General features: G+C 40.2%; 1 protein-coding gene across 4 annotated transcripts in view; it reads left to right on the plus strand.

Moving 5' to 3' along the window:
* The first annotated feature begins 1,697 nt into the window (after positions 1-1,697).
* LOC124863584 (protein shisa-6-like) overlaps positions 1,698-19,457 on the plus strand; it is a 104,320-nt gene continuing 86,560 nt past the window's right edge. For all 4 annotated transcript variants that reach the window (XM_047358030.1, XM_047358032.1, XM_047358031.1 and 1 more), the window contains exons 1-3: positions 1,698-1,799; positions 2,204-3,106; positions 11,068-11,225. In XM_047358030.1, coding sequence (XP_047213986.1) covers positions 2,547-3,106; positions 11,068-11,225 — 718 coding nt within the window. In that variant the 5' untranslated portion in view covers positions 1,698-1,799; positions 2,204-2,546. The remainder of the gene's footprint in view (positions 1,800-2,203; positions 3,107-11,067; positions 11,226-19,457) is intronic.

Consider the following 19,457-nt stretch of genomic DNA (forward strand, 5'->3'; position numbering starts at 1 on the left):
CTATGATAACATATAACAAATATTGATTATATAGCAAGAAATGTGCATTAGCTTCTTGATAGAAGTAATGGAGTAAAGACGGAAATTCAATCCGGGAGACTCACCCCTCCTCCAGCTTCACCCAATGGCTTCTCCGTGGGTCTCCACGCCAACCAATCAGCTTCAAGTCTACAATAATGCTCAGCCAATGATCCTTCAAGGCTCCGCATTTAAAGTCTCCCATTCATGGATCTCTCTGCTGTCAGTCGAGCTTCGACCCTCCTCCACCCCATCGCCTCCATCGGATTCTCAGTTCCATTACCATCAGGCCTCCTCTCCATCACCAGTACCAGATCCGGGGGAAGACAATTCTAATTCTTGTCCTAAGACGTTCATCAGTTCATGCATTATCAGCATTCATGTCTTCCTCTGTGGTCTGAGCGCCAAACAAATAAACATCCACTGTGTAACTTCTCTAATCGCATTTTGTGTTTCTTATTGTGAGTCTCTACAGGATTGAAATAGTTATCACTCCTACAGGAAATGATTTCCCCAATAATGAATTAAGTTCCTTGTCTGGCAAGGGCCCAAATGCAGTCATGAGGCAGGCAGGAGCATAGATATAAGGTAAAATGTTTATTCAAAAGGGAAAACTTAGAAAAATCACAGTCCTGAGCAGGAACAGGAACAGAAATTCGGTCAGGGAGAATAATTACTGGGACAACAAACAGGTGAGACTGATGGACTAAATATGGATCAGCTGTAGAGGAGTATGACCAGAAAGGACTAAGGGAGATAAATGAAAAAAAACAAAAACTGCATTTTCAACTAACTACACAGGCCAATTGCTCTGTGCATCCGTCATAAAAGAAAGAGTGATGGTTTGATTTGTGTTTAGACTGAACGATATGAAGTTAGAAAAATGTGCTAAGCCTCAAATATCGTTTGGGTAACACATCAGGGACAGCACTTAAGAAAAGGCAAATAAATCCACATCCTATAATTATTAAAAACGATAGGTTTCAAAGGGCAGAAACAGTTTTTTTAAACTTTGATTTCACTGTATATTGCTGGTGTAGATATAAGTTTGTGTCACATTTAGAAAACATGTCAGCTTGTCTTAAATTTAACCCAACCACATTATCTGTCTGCAGCATGTTGCAAAATTTGCATTTTCTAGATACTCATTTATCTGAAAACAACAGCAAACTTTCTGTAGGCACAAAAGGAAATATGCCTCCTACTTAAATACATTCATTTAAAAGTTGTGTAACAAGCTACATGAATAAAATCACTGGTTCCAAACTATACCCAAATACATTTCCCTGGAACGTAGGCCTAGTCCTGCAACTTCAGATTTTGTCACATCAGAACTATTGATCCGACTCAAACCTGATTCCTAAACTTCGACAGTAACCAAATGCTTTTCGCGAACCCCTCTGCCCTCACTTGGAAAAGTATTGATTTATAATTTCCAACACACACAAACTGTGTGTGCACCCAGATGAACGCCTCCTCTCTTCCAAAACACTTTTCTTAAGCACAGCTATTTTCCTGTTTTTTCCACCTCGTCGAGTTATCGAGTAAAACCTGCAGGGACGCGACCGAAAAACCGCGGAGGTGGATCCTGGGGTGAGGGGGTGATTGGGTAATTAACGGGGGTAACTGAACTGGTGACGCTGGCGGTGGGTGGAGGGAAGACCGCAGAGAGAGAGGAGGCGGGCCGGAGAGGAGGGAGGGAGGTCTTGGCTCTTGTCTTACGAAGGCGCTTTGATTCAGTAGCTGAGACGGCGCGACGCTCACCGGCCACTCCGAAGCTTGTAAGTCTTCTTCTACTTTTCATACATCTTCAGCTTTTTGTCTTTTATTAGAGAATCGATAAAGATAAGGTTCAGTTGTTTCAGGAAGTCTGCAGAACTGTAAAAATCTGAAGTTTGTGCGTAAAATGAATTACGCGCAGTTTTATTCCTCATGTACTCCATGCAGGAGTTTTGTTTATTATCGAGTGAGATGCATAAATTACAAATTTTAGGATGAATTAAGAGGAAACCGAACATTTAATCAGATCATGTTGCGATCCAACAAGCGTAATGGGGACCTGTGCGCTATCCGTGGTGCTTAAAGTACTCGGAGTGTCATTTTACAGTTATTCTTTCTTTAACAGCCTCCAATGAAGTTAATCTTAGCGACGTTTTAATAACAAACCTCTCACCCTTTTCCACAGTGTAACCCCGAGCCTTTACAGATTCGGACAAAATAGTTTTCCCCAGTTGACATCTGCTCATTTTCGCCTCTGTGCGCACAGTTTCCAAAAAGAGACTTGCCAGAAATTAACGTCCATCTAAAAACGTCCCATGTGTTGTGATCGCCAAAGTGTCAGAAGATGCCTAATGAAGGAAAAATCAACCACTCAGGGTCCGCGAGTGTGAGCTTGGCACAAACGAGAGCACATAAGGTGAAGAAAAGCGCAAGAGGCTCCACTCGATAAGAAGTAGAAGAGTGAATATTCAGAGCAGAGAAACCAAAAGAGAGTGGAGGTCAACAAGCCAACACCAGCGAGTCCTCAAATGATGGGGGTAAAACACCTCCTGCTTCTTTTGATTTACTTAGACCCGCTAAATGTCCTGTGCGCCGCTGCCACCGCCAACAAGAGAAGCAAACCCCCTCCGAGGAGGAACCCGAAGGCGAAAGAGGAGAACGCAAGCACCACTGCTTTCCCCGCCGCCATCCCGCGGAAAATCACCCAAGTTCAAGCTCCCTCGGTGGGTCAGCACGATACCTGCATGGGCTACTACGACGTGAGCGGCCAGTACGACAAGGAGTTCGCCTGCAACAACACGGACCACCGCTTCTGCTGCGGCAGCTGCTTCCTGCGCTTCTGCTGTGCAGACCGCGGCAAGCGGCTGGAGCAGAAGAGCTGCACCAACTACAACACCCCGGACTGGATCAAAACCCAGTCTCCCTCACCAGCGCCCACGGGGGACACATACGACCCAGAGCTGGACCAGACCAACACCACGGTGTACATCACCTGCGGGGTCATTGCGCTCATCATCGCCATTGGGATTTCTGCTAAAGTTGCCTATGATAAAGCCACGAAGCCCCCTCAGGAGATGAATGTGCACAGGTAAGATTGTTCTGAGTATTCCAACTCATTCTGAGCGAGTGCATAGAGTGTCTTGCAAAATATGAACCTTTTCGTATGTTGCAACATCAAAACAAACTTTAGTGTAGTTCTCTGTAATGTTATGTGACACACCAACAGAACGTAGTGCAGAATCTTTAAGCGAAAGAAAACGGATACATGGTTTAATTTTTCTTACAAACAAAAATCTGAAAAGTGTGGCATGCATTTGTATTCAGCCCCCCTGAGTCAATACGTTGTAGAACCAGCTTTTGCTGCAATTAAAGCTACAGAACATTTTGTTTCAGCCTTGTCAAAGATTCACAATTCGATTACCACCACGCTATTCTAACACATGCTTAGTCTAACCCATATCATTGTAGCTCTGGCTGTAAGGTTGTTGTTCTGCTGGAAGTTGAACCGCCACCCGAGTTTCAAGTCTTCTGCAGCCTCTAACAGCTTTTCTTCCAGATTTGTCCTGTATTTAGCTCCATCCATCTTCCCATAAACTATGACCAGCTTCCCATTCCCAGCTGAAGAAAAGCATCGCCACATCATGATTCTGCCATCACCTTGTTTTATTGTGTGGATGGCGTGTCAGGCAGTTGTGAAGTGTTAGTTTTCCATCGTACAACGTGGCAAAGTTTAATTCTCATCTGGTGAAAGCATATTCTCTTACTTGTTTGTTCAGATGTTCAAAACTAAACCTGCTTTAAACCTCTCTACAACATTCTCCCTGACCTGTCATTTCTTTGGTCTTCATGATGCTGTTATGCTGAGAGTACTTTACAGATTAGGTGCATTTTGTTTACTAATTATGCGATTTCTGAAAACAGTAGGTTGTAGTAGATTTTATTTAGATGTAAAACAATAAAGGGTGCCGAATATAAAAAGGTGCCACACTTTTTAGTGTAAAATATTTCAAAACCATGTATGATTTGGTAAATTCATCATGTTGTGTTTCTCAAAATCCAAATAAAACACACTAAAGTGGGTGGCTATTACAAAATATGCCTTTTTTCTTTATCTTTGCAAGCAAAATCAGAATAACTAACAGATACAATTGTACCCACACCTTTAATGTTAGGTCCACCTAACTTATTTGAAACCAGTTTTAATGTATAAGGTAAGGATGAGTCTGTTTTCCATGGTTTACATTTATATCTGTCCTAATGTTTAGTTTGTGTGATTTGACAGCAAACGAGCTTCAGAAGAATGAAAAAAATGCCACAGAAAACAGTATGAGTGAAACTCCCAGATGGGAGTGGTCTGTTCTACATCGAGAAAATCTTCATCAGCAGCTGAATCAACTAAACTGTCGAAGTGATGCTGTGAGCAATGCTAACGCAAATATTTGTCCCCACTAGTTTTCATCGTAAATCAAACCTTCCAGGACCCTTTCAGTTATTTTCTTGAGATCTTGCAGGTTGTACAGCAGTGTTTCCTGAAGAACAGGGTCATAAGACCTCTGTACATTTTATTTAATCAATAGCTAAATACCCTCTGAACTCATTGAAAGACAACATTTTGGAATAGCTGCAAACTGCACATACCATACCTCCTTCTACACAACTCCTTCCATTCTTATTTGCACCCCTGATGTGTGTACTAAAACATAAAATTAATTAATATTTATTGCAGAAGCCTGATCTCACACTGAAAAATGGTGAAAACAATCTAACCTTTAATTTGACTACATTTCTTCAGTGGGGGAAATCCCATGTTAGGAAATAATAGGTTATTACTATTGAAATTAATACTACATAATGTTATGAATAATGATATATAATATTTTAATAATATCATCCTGTAATTGTAACTGATGATAAGAGTATCTTGATGTTCATAATATATGAATATTATTATCAGTATTGTTAATGATATATTGATAATTATATGTTCATTTTAATATCAACAGTTAAAATTATTATCCTTTAACTATAACTGCAAAAGCTCTTTTTGCCAATAGGATAGCACTCAGTGTCCTATAACCGTTTAGTCAGTTAGAGCATACAGAGCGAGGGGATCTTTGCACCATTCGTCTCTTTCAAACTCCACCCCTGAAGGACCACTGTTCCAGAACGTTTAGATGGTGACTCTGACTCAGTAGGAAGATTAGTCGTCTTGCAATCTGAAAGTTGCCGTTTTGATTCCCTGGGCAAGGCACTTAACCTCAAGTCGCCTACTGATCCACATACTGGTGTATGGATGTGTGCCTGTTGGGTGAATGCAGCTCTGGTGTAAAGCACTTTGAATGGTTGGTAAGACTGGAAAAGTTCTGTAAACATTTTGTCCATTTACCATGTTTATCTGCTTGAAAACACCTGAGTTAAATGAGTTAGTCATTAGCAGGTCTCTGTAACTGCATGCTGAGGGAATATTTTTGATTTTGTTGCGTTGGACCAGGGATGCAGCAAAAAGTTGCAGAACAGCGGCTTTCTGAGGACTGGCACCTGAGACCTCTGCTCCAAATGGTCCAGAGTCCCGGTTCCTCTTTCTTGGTCTCTTCTTGTTAACTCAGCCCATTAGGTCTTTGGACTGAGATGGCAAAAAGAGAGGGTTGATATTGTGTCCGCTGAAGCATTTCTGTGTTGATCTAGTCTTATGTTTTGAGTCCTTGAGTCTCACTGAAAGACCTGGGATCACACGTTTTCAGTTATTAGGCCAGCAGATTTTAATTAAATGTGGGGATATTTTAAAGAGTTTCTGATGTAATGAACTCTAAAAAGGTTTCCATTGCATTTAAAAAACAAACTGAAGGCATTACAGATCCTTCATCATGCTTAACAATGGGCATCAAATACTTTTCTACATATTTATCCTTGTTGTATGCCAAACTCATCTGAAGTCTTTGTTGCTTGAAAGCTCAATCTTAGTCAATCTGACCAAAGCTCTTAGTTCCAGTTAAAGTCCCAGCAGAGTTTCCACATGTTTATGTCTGTGATGGTAGGACAGAAAAGGCTTTTTCGTGTCCTCAACAACTGCTAGCCATATAATTGGTGTCTAATTTTATAGAGACTTAAAGACCCTAAGATGCCACTCTTTGCAGTTCTGCCATACTTACAGTCCTCCTCACTGTGCATTTTGGTGAGTTAAACATAGGTCAACACCCTGCCTTGCTAGTGGCTATGAAAAATCACATCATTTTTTATGACATAGATCTTTTTCCTCATTCAGGGACCCCAGCTTCCTGATATTCTGTTGCTTTTCAAATCAGCTTTAGGCAGAGGGACTCGTTTATGGGCATAAACTTGTGCCACCAGAAATTAAATTTGAGTTGCTCAGACTGAATCTCTATTTGTGTAATTTGAAATCAAATACATTGGCTTGAAAATGAATTTCACTAAATCAAAACTGAATTTAATGGTTTTAGATCAAATGTATTTGCCTTAAAATGTATTTAAATTCCAGTTCTATTCTTCAATTTCAGTTCTGAAATTCAGTTTTTGTTGTGTCACACATCCAGGTCCTTGAGAAAGCCAGAGTAATCCAACACAGATTCACTGATTTTCGTTTACATCAGGTAAAACTTCCTTTATAGCATTTTAAGCTGGAGCAGTGCAGCGTGCATGAGGTTAGCAGATGTCAATCACCAAGTCGAATCACCATCTATAAGGAGCGTCATGTAAACCAAAATGATGGACTAATTGTAACAACTTTGCTACTTATAGCTATCATGTTGTTGTGTTACATCACTCTGCGTTTCCCCATCGATGGGGAACTACAGATCTAATGGGATTTTAAAACTGGGTTTGTTTTATTTGTAATGTTTTGGTTTGTTCTATGATTTTAAATGTTGTCTGTGGCTTGGTTAAAGATTTTCTTTCTCAAATATGTATGAAGATACTACAAAATCACCCAAGTCCAAGAAGATACAAACTAAATCGAAATAAAAAGGATTTTAATTGTATAATTTTAGACAAAATCACACAAAGGTAAGAAAGAACATCAAAACTACAGGCCCTCCACAATTACTGGCATTCCTGGTAACAATGTGTAAAAAGCCCTTAAAATGAATTCACTTTTAATGCAGGAGCATAATCTTAAACTGAAAATCTTAAACATCAAACCTTTTATTTTAGTAGTTTAACTCATCAGGAAAAAATGTTTCTTTAACAAATTCATTGGTGCCACAATTCATCATCGATGATAATTCCCAAACAATACTCGCCCGTATAAAAAGTAGAGCAATAATAAAAATGTTAAAAAGAGCTGAAGATGTTGCAAACAAAGTTAGATCAAGACCAAAGATTATCTTATCACCACTCACAGAGAGTTTTTTTTTTTGGCAAAGTTCATTGATAGAAAGTTGCTGGCATTACCAAGTCTTCATAAAATCATTAATAAAGTATCAATATGACCGATGGTTGTTTGGGAGGCATACCAAGAAAAGGCTTTTTCTATCCTACCATCAAAAACATAAAAGTGTAGCTTGCCAATCTCTACTCAGAATTTTACTGAAACTGGGCCATGGTCAAATAGGACAATGACAAGAAATACTCCATGTGGGTCTGGTCGAAACAGAGCAGAATATGTGGAAAAACCACCTTTATGCCCAAAAGGATCCATGATGCTGTGGACCTAATTCTGCATTGCATCATGAAATGTTTGAAATACCAGAACATTTTAAATAATAATAATATGAGGATATTTTATATAAAGATCTGGTGGCCTTTGTCTGAAAACTGAAAATGGGTCATTGTTGGGCCTTTCAGCCGCACAGTGATCCAAAGCATCTCGCCAAATCAACAGAGAAAAGGTTTACCAAACACAATGACAATCCCCATCCACAGACCAAAAATCCTATAGAAAACCTGTGGTGACCCAGGACTCTGCAAAGATGAATGGCGATGATCCATCTCTCTGTCTGCTGCAAACCTGCAGAAATGTTTTAGCAGAAGACTAAGTGCTCTACTGCAAATAAAAATCTTTTATTTTGTTAAACACATTTTTTAAACATGGTTTTTTTTCCCATGCACTCAAATTAAACATTGGGTTTTCTTTACCAGGGGTGCCAATAATGTGTGGGGGGTTCTGTAAGTGTTAGTCATGTACTTCTTGCTTTTATTCATGAGCCATTAGCGTCATCTCGTTCTCTGGTCCATTTTGTGAGAAGCAGGGGAGGACTCAATGCTTCTCAGCCGGAGCCTAGTAGTTGACTTAATGATTTAAGGACAATCAAACATTGTTACGCTGCGGTCATGAAACTCGCTGCCTGCTGTTCTCAAAATGTCAAGGAGATTACTCAGCCTTCTCTCTACGAAAAACAGCTAGAAATTCAAGGATTCAAAACTAAGTTTGGAAATTCTTCTGGTGGTTCGGTTTTGGATTTAATGCAAGCTTTAGAAATACAAATAGCTTTGAAATAACCTCATGAGGATTTAAACTAGAAAAACAAAAAATGTGTTTAATTATTAGTAACTATCCTTTTGTCTTGAAATGGGGTGGATGACAAAGTGGATGTGCTTTTATTGCTTCATTTTGAAGTGAATTGACTGTTCCACTTCAAGAAAAGCTCCATCCATCCTACTTCAGAGTGGAGGTAACTTGCTGGCTTGTTGCTCAGCGAAATTTCATTTTTTATTTTAAGTTAAACATTTTCAGTTATGGTAAAGATGTGTAGGAAAAAGACCTCAGATGCTGACAGCAGACATTCAGCACAAGTCCTGAGACACAGGATTAGCTTAATATTTGGCAAGGATCAGCTCGTAAAAAATGGGATCGTCTCTGTTAATTTCCGGTGCTTTACTAAAGCCATTTAGACTCCCACCTCTGTGACTGATGGAGGACTGTGAGCAGAATACTGAGCTGCTGGCAGACCTTTGTTTGCTCTGTGACCTTCACTGAAAACACAAGAAATGTGAGTGAGCCTCCAATTCGAAAGGGTTGTATTGATCACTTTCTGCAGAGCAAACTGAGATGCAATTTATGCCTGGCAGGTGGTGAGGAGGGGGCTTTTGTTCCCTAATTGCAGCACGAAAGAGGCTCCACCAGTCTGCTAAAAATGAAAGATCTGAAAGAATATGAGTCATTTATTTATTATTTTTTGTTAGAATCACATTTCATAAAAACAACAAAACTAAATGTTTTAGTTTCATTCTTTGAAGCTCCAGGTCTCTTTGTGGCTTGAAGGCAATTGAGTGAAACAGACATAGTTAAAGATTGAGCTTAAATCTTAATGTTTAGCATTTCAAAAAGAATGCATCTTCTTAATCTGCTTTTATAAAAGTTGGATTATATATCAATAATTGTTCCATCATACCAGTCCTATTATTTATAAAGTCCTTTTAATGGAACAGCAGAGAAAGTGCAGAGTGAGTGGAGTATTCTGCTGCTGCATAGAGCATAGTGTAGCATCAAGCTCCTCCTTCGCATATCTCTTGCTGTGCAAGACCAAAGGGACTTAATGCAAAAGATTTTTATTTGTAAAAGAGTTTGGAAACCATGCATCTTTTTACATCTCTTTAAAATTATATTCTACTTTGTGTTGGACTGTCACATAAAATCCCAATAGAATACATGGAAGTTTCTGGTTTTAATGGGACAACATATGAAAAAGTTCAAGGTGTATGAATACTTATCCTATGAATGGCATCTATTTGAATTGGTGTTTGAATGGTCAGTACAAAGTGCCATACATAAAAAAAAAAAAATCTTTTTATTCAGTGAAAATGTCCTTACCTTCATATCAAGGTCATGTTAATGGGTGAAAAAAACATTATATTTCATCATTCAAGCCTTTTCAACTTAGTCAAACAGGCTTATTGTGACCTTAGGTCTTATTATGTATTCCTCGAGATGTAATAAAACTTTCTATCAAATGTAATCTAGATGGATAGACACTGCAACAAAAGGACAAGACACTCTTAGGTCTAGAATTAATGCAATTATTGACTCTAATTATTGCAAGACAGATAAACTACATTTTTGCAGAAAGCAATACAATCTAAGTTCTAATGTTAACCCTGACTGAGAAGCACTCTTAAAAATGCATAAATCCTTAGTACATAATAATCTCAGCTACAGCTGATGTTTGACCCAAACTGAGTCATCAACAGGGCAATGAACTGAAACACAGCTGGAAATCTACCACAAAATGGCCGAAATAGAAAAAAAATGAAGCTGTTGCGATGGCCCAAAGTCCAGACCTCAACCTGATTTAAAAGCGATGGTGGGACAAGTACTGAGCTGATACGAAGCCCTGCAAAATTCAGTTAACTGAACTACAGTAGAAAAATGTTGTATATCTTGTTTTCTTGCTTTAAAAGTGTGCTTAACCTTTGTTCTACTTTTTTACCGTTCTTCAAAGTTATTAATGAGTTTACTTAGAGAAGTGCTCTGAAGATTAAGTTTAGCATGAGAAAGTAAACTGCAGGAAATATTTTATACCAAAGACTTCACAGTTTCCAAGTAGCTCGGCATTGATGAAAAGTGGTTTTGTATCTTTTTCAGCTTTATAATTTGTTGCCATTCTTTTCCAAGATATATGGTGAAAGCTGCTTCTGCTGCACACGACGAGGCAGTCAACTGGGACGAGGCAAAATCAGGTCGTCTCTGTCTGCAAAAAGGAATCGGCAAAAGTGTGCTCGCCCTGGAAGGGAAATGCTATTAATATACCGCATATCTCCCAAAGTCACCAAGTTATAGAAAGTGGACTGTGTGTTTGCATTAGGCTGACATTGACACAGTTAAAGTGACCTTTTATTTCCTTTAAGAAAATGCTGTGCCTGTCACCGTGGCTTTGGAAATCCGGGTGTTATTTTCCCTCACATCACGCTTAATAAATGGGACGAGAGGATGAGTCCAAAGCAGATGATACTGAAAACCCAATTCCACTGAAACAGTGGTTGTCTTTAGGATTTCCTTTTCATTATGCTTCCTAATCTCTGAGTCAAGTTATAACATAAAGTAGTGGAATCATTACAGGTTTGACAATGATTCATATTTTTGCGATTTCCTTTCAGAGCTCTGGCGGACATACTGAGGCAACAAGGACCAGTTTCCGCATCGCAGTTTGAACATGAAAACATGGCAGCCATTGATGGTTCTCCTAAAGATGAGACACCAGTCAGAACCTCGAAGAATCACTACACACCCGTTCATGCAAAGACATCGAACCACGGTAGGCGACTCCACTCTGATTTTATACAAATTAATGACTCTTAATGTGAGAATGTTTTTGATTTTGAAGGCTAAGCAACCAGCTCATCTCTAGATAAATGAGGCGGACATATAAAATCCTGCTTGATACTGTTCTGTTACGTTTTGATTTGCTGCCTCTTTTTCCACTTAAATAGATGCATTTTTCTGTCTTTCTTATGGGAATTTGTAAGAAATAGTATAGAGTTCTTCATTTCAGTCCCATAGGTCTACTTAGCATTGGTTTAAAATTGATACACCAGCTTTTACCTTGAATGACCAACAGAAGCTTTTAGTCCGGAGATAATTCAGCCTTTTACCCTACTTTGCTCCGGTGGGTCTGCAGGTCCCTGCTCCAGGGATCAGCTCACTTTCTAACTGACCCAGTATGGTGTCCCAGATTCATCGTCATTCTTCTGTTCATCAGCAGCTCCTTCCAGCATTGATTTGAGGAGTTGATGCAATACAGCCTCTGATCTTTCTGATATGTTTCTGGAGCAAAATGAATTATTTTACTGGTGTTAATAGTTAAACTAAACTAAACTGGTTCAACTGGATGAAAACAATGGTGCATCTCATTTATAGGTATCTGTCAGCACAATTAATGTCCCCACCATGCATAAGACAAGAAAAGAAACCAATACAGCATAAAGCACAATCATCAAAATAGCAAAAACATAATAACCCAGTATTAGAGTGGGGTAATGGGCTCGTTCCAGTCCCAGGATTTAAGGGAATAAGCCCGTCTGATGTGATCCTGTTGGTGTCTTCAGGCAATGACATTCAGCATGCACCGGAGCAGTACTGAGCCAAGTAAGTGGATGGGATGCGCGTTATCCTAATTCTTCCTAATCCAATGTTAACATTAATTTGAAGTCAAAATAGACCAAAGAAGATCAAGCGAGAAACAAAAATTATTGAAAGAATCGTACAAGAGGTGGGCCATGACCCAACTTAAACCTGATTAACAAAAACCAAAGCAATGTTCTTTAAGTTTATTAAATGAAGATATTGACCAAAGTTCCTAAAAAATAAATACCCCTTAATTTAATAAATTAGCTTCCTAATAAGGGCACGGTGGGAATACCAGAAAATGAATGCGCTCTTTTTGCTGCACCACCATGCCTTCTATGTTTTCTTCAGTGAGTCGTTCAATGTCCAGCTTGTCACCTGGCCCACCAATTACAGCCTGATTATAGCACGTTAGCGTACAAACATCAATTACACACTAAGTTTGACAACATTAGTCATTAAAGAACAGCTAATTCAGCAGGAAGCCAGAAAAACATAAATATAAAATACTTAATATTGATAGGGTCAAGGGAAAAAGACTTAAGAAGATTTTAAAATGTTAATGTTATTGTTCTGTTATGGTTTAAAAAACAGCAGGACGTCACACTGAAGTGATGAGTGTCTTTGAATCTGAGGTGTTAATGGCGAGACGTGACTCAAATCACACATTTGGACAAGAATCTTATCAACAAAGTGAAGAAATATTCACTTTATCACAGCTTATTGCCTTTCCCTGAAACACTCCAGCTACTGTAAGTGGATTTTTCAGAGGAAGTTGGATTGAAACATAAAATATGAATATTTAGAGTGGTTTAACTTAGACTACCAAACACATCAGAATAAAAGCACATTTATATTATTTGAATATGTAAAAATACTGGAGGACATAATATAGATTCAGCAACTATTGATAAATTTAACAAGAATATGGAAACACGTTTCTGGGTGTAATAACAGACCACAAAATCTGCTAAAACCCTCAAACAAAGTAAAGTAAAATTAAAAATAGAAAAAAGTATTGCTGTTTTAGGGAATTCCACATATTTGCTGGATTAGAGGTCAATGAATATGCCTTATAATTTATTTGTACTACCGGATCTTACTTACTGTGCAAAAGTCTAAGGTAACATAACCTCAACAAACATAAAATTATTAATCATATTTGAAAAAGGAGCGACCATGATAGTAAATAACGTGAGAAAGAGGGAACTCACAAACACTGAGATGGGTCAACTGGATCAAATCTTAAATTATGTTCAGGCAAGAAACAGTTCACATCCAGGTAATATTCAAAAGTATTTAGTGACAGAAATGTGGGTTACAATTTAAGATGCAAGTGGATTTAAATAAAATATGAGCTAGCTTGGGTGATGCTTGAATCAAAGCCAAAATAAACACATAAAAAAATTTATTTAGGGCAAATATACAGCAGAGGATGGGTGGCAGTGAAGTTTCATCCTTGTACCTTTCTGTCATGTGGGATTTAAACTTTGGTTGTTATAATTACAAAACTTTACTGTGTAATATTGAAATTGGAAACTTGGGATGGCAGTGTTTATGTTTTATTTGGGATGTAGATGATTTAGGGAAGTGATATAATTAAAAGGGGTTGAGCAATAATATGTTTTTAATTCGACCTATTCCTTTAATTCGACCTACGTCTTTTATTACGTTTTGTTTTTGCTTTATTTTTGGCCTTTAACTTAATTTGTTTGAAACAAATTAATAAACTAAATAGGAGTTTTACACCTATGTTTTTACATTTACAATATTTCTACATTTCTACACCTCCAGAAACTACATTCATGTATTTATCTTCTCCAATCTCGTTATGAGCTTCTCCTTACGTAATAATTAACCTTTAAATAACTGTATTTTTACACAAGATGGACAATTTTAAAGTAAAAGTCAATCAGAAAAGATCAAGATACTCACCTGGTGACAGGTAGCCCTCATGCTGTACCTATTTATATCATATTTTGTGTTCTGCCTGATGCTGATGAAACCCATCTTCTGCTTCGGATAGGATGGCGCTTCCTCTTAACGTTCCCAGAGTGAACATAATTTCCCAGAGTCCTAGTCTGTTCTCTCAGCTTGTCTCCTGCAATTTTTATTTTGCTGTGAAATAAGGTGATAAATGTCTTCCACACATTGCCGACAGTGAATGAAATCTTCCCTGCAGGACTTTCACAGCAGCTGAGCTCATATTGGTTTCTATGGTGCAACACTGGGATCAAGTGTTCAAATAATAAGATCAAAATGAGTCATTTTGCCTGTTAAACTGGAATTGGAGACTTTTCGTCTCTGTGTTGTCTCTGAAAGCTTCTATTATTACAGCCAGAAGAATATTTGTGGTTTTTAGTTACTATTTTGGAAAGTAACCCAGTCTTTTCCTCGGATCCTTTCCCAAATAAAATTCAAAACATCTTCTGTAATCTGAAGCAATAATCTCCACATTTAGAATGGGAAATAACCAAAGATGAATTTTAGTTCACTCTTGCCTACTTTCCACCTTCTCTTGGTGATGTTATTTTATTTTTAGTACTTTTACATTGGGCATAAAAAAATGTGGGTCATGCATCTTAAGAGGAAACAAATTTGTAGTTAGGGAGAGAGACGTTTAGGGTTACTACTGCCCTCCCAGTTCTCCTCCCAGTGGGACATGCCGAGGAGGCATCCAAACAGACGCCCGAACCACCTTAGCTGACTCTGTTGGATCTGGAAGTACATCCAACACTCCGACTCCCCAGAATAATGGTGAACCTCACCTTATCTATGAGGTTGAACATAGCTACCCTGAACATGAACGAGCATGAACAAGCTAATTTCTGTGACTTGTATCTGGGATCTCGCTCTTTCGGTCATGAACCAAATCTTGTGACCATATATGTAGGTCAGAACATGAACAGATCAAAAAATGTAGAGCTCTGTTTTTAGGCGCTGTTCATTTGTCATCACAACAGACTGGAGCAACTCCAGTTTTACTCCAAACAGGGCCCAGATCCATCAGTCCTTCTCAGGCTCCACCCTATCATCACTTGTGAGCAAGACAGCAAGATATTTAAAGTACTTCACTACGACCTCTGAGGGATCAGCCAACTATTCCCCGGGTACCTTCACAATGGCTACTTCACCCTCAGCTGAAAACTCTTCCAATGGATGGTTAAAGTACATAAAACATAACCAGATCTACAAAAAGCACGAGTGACCGAGGTTCCCTCTCTTATGAGGTTTCTGGAGGTTCGAGATCATGATCATGAACATCTCGAACAGGATTGGTAGCAAACTTGTTTATATAGGAACTATATAATCCTTCAAAGCATCCCCAGTACCCCATACTCCTGCAGCATCCGGCACAAAATGCTCTAAGGAACACAGTCATCATCCTTCTCTCATCCACAAAACACATGTGGGGCAGACTACCAAACTTTTACGAGTGTCACAGAACCAGCAAATAGCATAAGCTCTATTGGTTATCATGAAGCACAGCTTACATCTACTCATGAATCCAGCTTTGTGACTATTTCAGAGGTGTTGCAGTTGCAGGTTATTCTCAACCAGCAGTCCCCACATAGACCTGAAAAACATGTTTAGATTGCAGCTTGAAAGTACCTTCAAAAACATGCTATGGACAGTTAGCCTGAGTTCATATATATATACATACATATACAGTTCAGTTGTTTTTGCGGTTTTTATTTAAAAGTCTGTAGATGGTAAGTGATTTATTGTTCGTCCCGTCCTAACGAGTGGCGTTTTTTTTAATGTCAGTTCACCACCTGTTTAAAATCTCCCTGTCCATTAAATCGAACGCACCGATCCCCTTGGCAACCGCTCCGTTTTGGAGGTAAGCGCGTATAGCGCTCTCGTGTAGTGTATGTGAAATCTCTGGTCATAAGCGGTGTTTTCGAGCTGTACTGTGTTGCTGTAATTCAGCAGAATTACATGAAACACAACTAGTTTATATCCCTTTGCTTTTAACTGGGGTATTTATCAGCAAGCAGACAGACATTAAACGTAACAGTGCTCATTTTAAAGGCTGGCCGTTCACAACAGCCTCGAGCTCCGAGGGGAGAGAAGCAAAGCAGGAGCATTGAGTGTCCAGCATAGCAGAACAGTTCAGAAACTATTTCAAATGAGGGGAAATAGCTATATTTATAAACAGATTAAGTCGTGTTTTAGACTGCCTATTGGTAGCGGATCTGATCTTCTTTGTTTGCTCGTAAATTTTTGCAGCCGTAACAGGTTCTGGCTGATGGCTTCATACCAGACAGCCGTTCTTTTCTCTTCCCGGTACTGCATACCGGCGCAGAATCTTTTAGTGGTACGCAGTACCGGACCGTACCGGCTCACTTTCACCCCTGTATAATACGCTTCTTCTACATTAGTTCCTCTAAGAACATTTTATTTTAAGAGATTTCACTGACTTGTTCGAGTCCTCCATTTTGCCTCTCTGTCTCTCCAACTCCCGCCTCTCGATCTGTCAATCAGCCGGGCTTCAAGTCATTGCCCCCATGTGGTGGTGGTATGTAAACGACGCTGTGGGTGCAAGAAAGCTAAGCCCCTAAAATATCCTATTTTTGTATTGAGGAGGAGCTACGGCTCATGTAAAACATATAACAGCAGCCCATGGGCAATGGTTTCTGCGCCCCCAGAGCAGAAATACGAACCAGACAACATCCATGGATGAAACGAAAGTTTACTCATCATTAACTATAAAATACTTATTTTTCACATCTAAAAAAATAAACATATTATTTTGAGGTAATTTTAATTTAATATTTAATTTGTATTACTTTTTGTTTTTTTTTACTTTCACTGAATTGTGGTGGGGCAGCACGGTGGCCTGTTGGTAGCACTGTTGCCATGCAGCAAGAAGTCCTAGGACTCCAGGCCGGGCGTCTCGCTGCATGGAGTTTGCATGTTCTCCCTGGGCATGCATGGGTTCTCTCCAGGTACTTCGTCTTCCTCCCACAGTCCAAAAACAGTCTCTATAAATATCCACTGAGGTGTGAATCACTGGTTTTAGTAAACAGTGCTCTGTAGCGCCACCTGAAGGTAAAACTCTAAACAGTTTATGTGCAGGGTGTGTGGGGTCTGCAGAGATTTTAGCAGCTCTTTTCTTGACCCTAGACCTGTATAAGTCCTGGATGGAGGGAAGGTCAGCCCTGATTATTCTCTCTGCAGTCCTGATTATTCGTTGCAGTCTGGACCTGTCCTGTTTTGTGGATGATCCAAACCACACTGAGATGGATGAAGATAGGACAGACTGAATGATGGCAGTGTAGAAGATGACCAGCAGCTCCTGTGGAAGGTTGAACTTCTTGAGTTGCCTCAGGAAGTACAGTCTCTGCTGGGCCTTCTTTCAAACAGTGTCTATGTGTGAAGACCATCTCAGGTCCTCAGAGACGGTGGTTCCTAAGAACCTGAAGTGGTCCACGGCCGATACAGGGTTGTTGAGGATGGTGTATGGGGGTGGTGTTCTCCGAAAGTCCACCACCATTTCCACAGTCTTGAGTGGGTTCAGTTCAAGGTAGTTCTGACTGCACCAGTGGACCAGCCGATCCACCTCCTGTCTGTATGCAGACTCATCACCGTCCTGGATCAGTCCAATGACAGTGGTGTCATCTGCAAACTTAAGGAGTTTCACGGACGAGTCCGATGAGGCGCAGTCATTTGTGTACAGAGAGAAGAGGAGTGGGGATAGAACACACCCCTGGGGGGCACCAGTACTTATTGATCTGGATCGGGAGAAGATGCTCCCCAGTCTCACCTGCTGCTGTCGGTCTGTCAGGAAGCTGTTGATCCACTGACAGGTGGAGGCTGGGACGTTGAGCTGGGTGAGCTTCTGGTGGAGGATGTCTGGTATGATGGGGTTGAAGGCCGAGCTGAAGTCTACAAACAGGATCCTGGCGCCCTGGGTGGTCGAGGTGTTGCAGGATGAAGTGTAGACCTAAGTTAACAGCATCATCTGCCGACCGGTTTGCTCGGTAAGCAAATTGCAGGGTGTCCAGCAGGGGGCCTGTGATGTCTTTCAGGTGCTTCAACACCAGCCGCTCAAAGGATTTCATGACCACAGACGTCAGGGCTACAGGCCTGTAGTCATTTAATCCTAGGATGGTGGGTTTCTTGGGAACCGGGATGATGGTGGATCGTTTGAGGCAGTAGGGGACCTCACATTTCTCCAGTGATTTGTTGAAGATCCTTGTGAAGATCAGAGCAAGTTGATGTGCGCAGGCTTTCAGACATGATGGGGAGACGTTATCAAGTCCTCCAGCTTTCTTTGTTTTCATGCGCTGAAAGAGCCTGTTTACATCTTTAGTGCAGACAGAGGATCTGATGGTGGGGGGTTGGTAGCTTTGTGGGAAGAACTTGTTCCTGAATGGGATGTGGAGGAGATGATTTGAGGTGTGAACGGATTCCTGTCATGTCTGCAGTAGAAGCCATTCAGACGGTTGGCCAGACGAGGACTCTGTTCAGGATGGGTGGAGGGGCTCTTGTAGGCAGTCAGGTTTCTCAGACCAGTCCATACAACTGAAGTATCACCAGTAGAAAGGTTGTTCTTCAGTTTCTCACTGTAGCTTCTCTTAGCTGCTTTGATCTCCTTTGTTAGTTTGTTCCTGGCCTGCCTGTACCGCGCCCAATCTCCACTGGTGTGAGCTTCTTCCTTTTCTCTGCGCAGATTCCTGAGGTGTGGAGTAAACCATGGCTTGTTGTTCCCAAAGGTGCAGAAGGTCTTGGTCTGCACACACATGTCCTCACAGAAACTGATGTATGATGTCACCACATCAGTTAGTTGGTTTAAGTCAGTGGCTGAGGTTTCAAAAACAGTCCAGTCTGTACATTCAATGCAGGCCTGTAGCATCTGCTTTGATTCCTCAGTCCACTTCTTAACAGTGTGAACCTTGGGTTTGGAAGCTCTTAGTCTCTGTCTGTAGGTTGGGATGAGGTGGATTAGATAATGATCTGAAAAACCCAGAGCAGCCCTGATAACAGCATGATATGAGTCCTTTAAAGCTGTGTAACAATGGTCCAGTGTGTTTTTGTCTCTGGTGGGACACTTAATATGCTGTCTGTATTTGGGAAGTTCATTGGATTTGCACTGTTAAAATCTCCCAGTATTATGATGAAAGAGTCTGCATTTTTTCTCCACGTCTGTAATCAGCTCAGCAAGATGTTTTCCAGCAGCAGAAGTGCAGCCATGCGGTGGAAAATATGAGCCGATTATTATAAACGAGGAAAACTCCCTTGGTGAATAAAATTTACAGTTTATATAAAATGACTCCAGATCCGGACTACATGTTTTTCCAGCACTTTTACGTCTCTGCACCAACTTTCATTTATATAAAAGCAGATTCCGCCTCCTCGCTTCTTCCCCGATAGCTCCGCGCTGCGATCCGCTCTGAGCAGCTGGAAGTCCGGCATC

Source organism: Girardinichthys multiradiatus, chromosome X (assembly GCF_021462225.1).
Source record: "Girardinichthys multiradiatus isolate DD_20200921_A chromosome X, DD_fGirMul_XY1, whole genome shotgun sequence".
NCBI classification, from domain to species: domain Eukaryota; kingdom Metazoa; phylum Chordata; class Actinopteri; order Cyprinodontiformes; family Goodeidae; genus Girardinichthys; species Girardinichthys multiradiatus.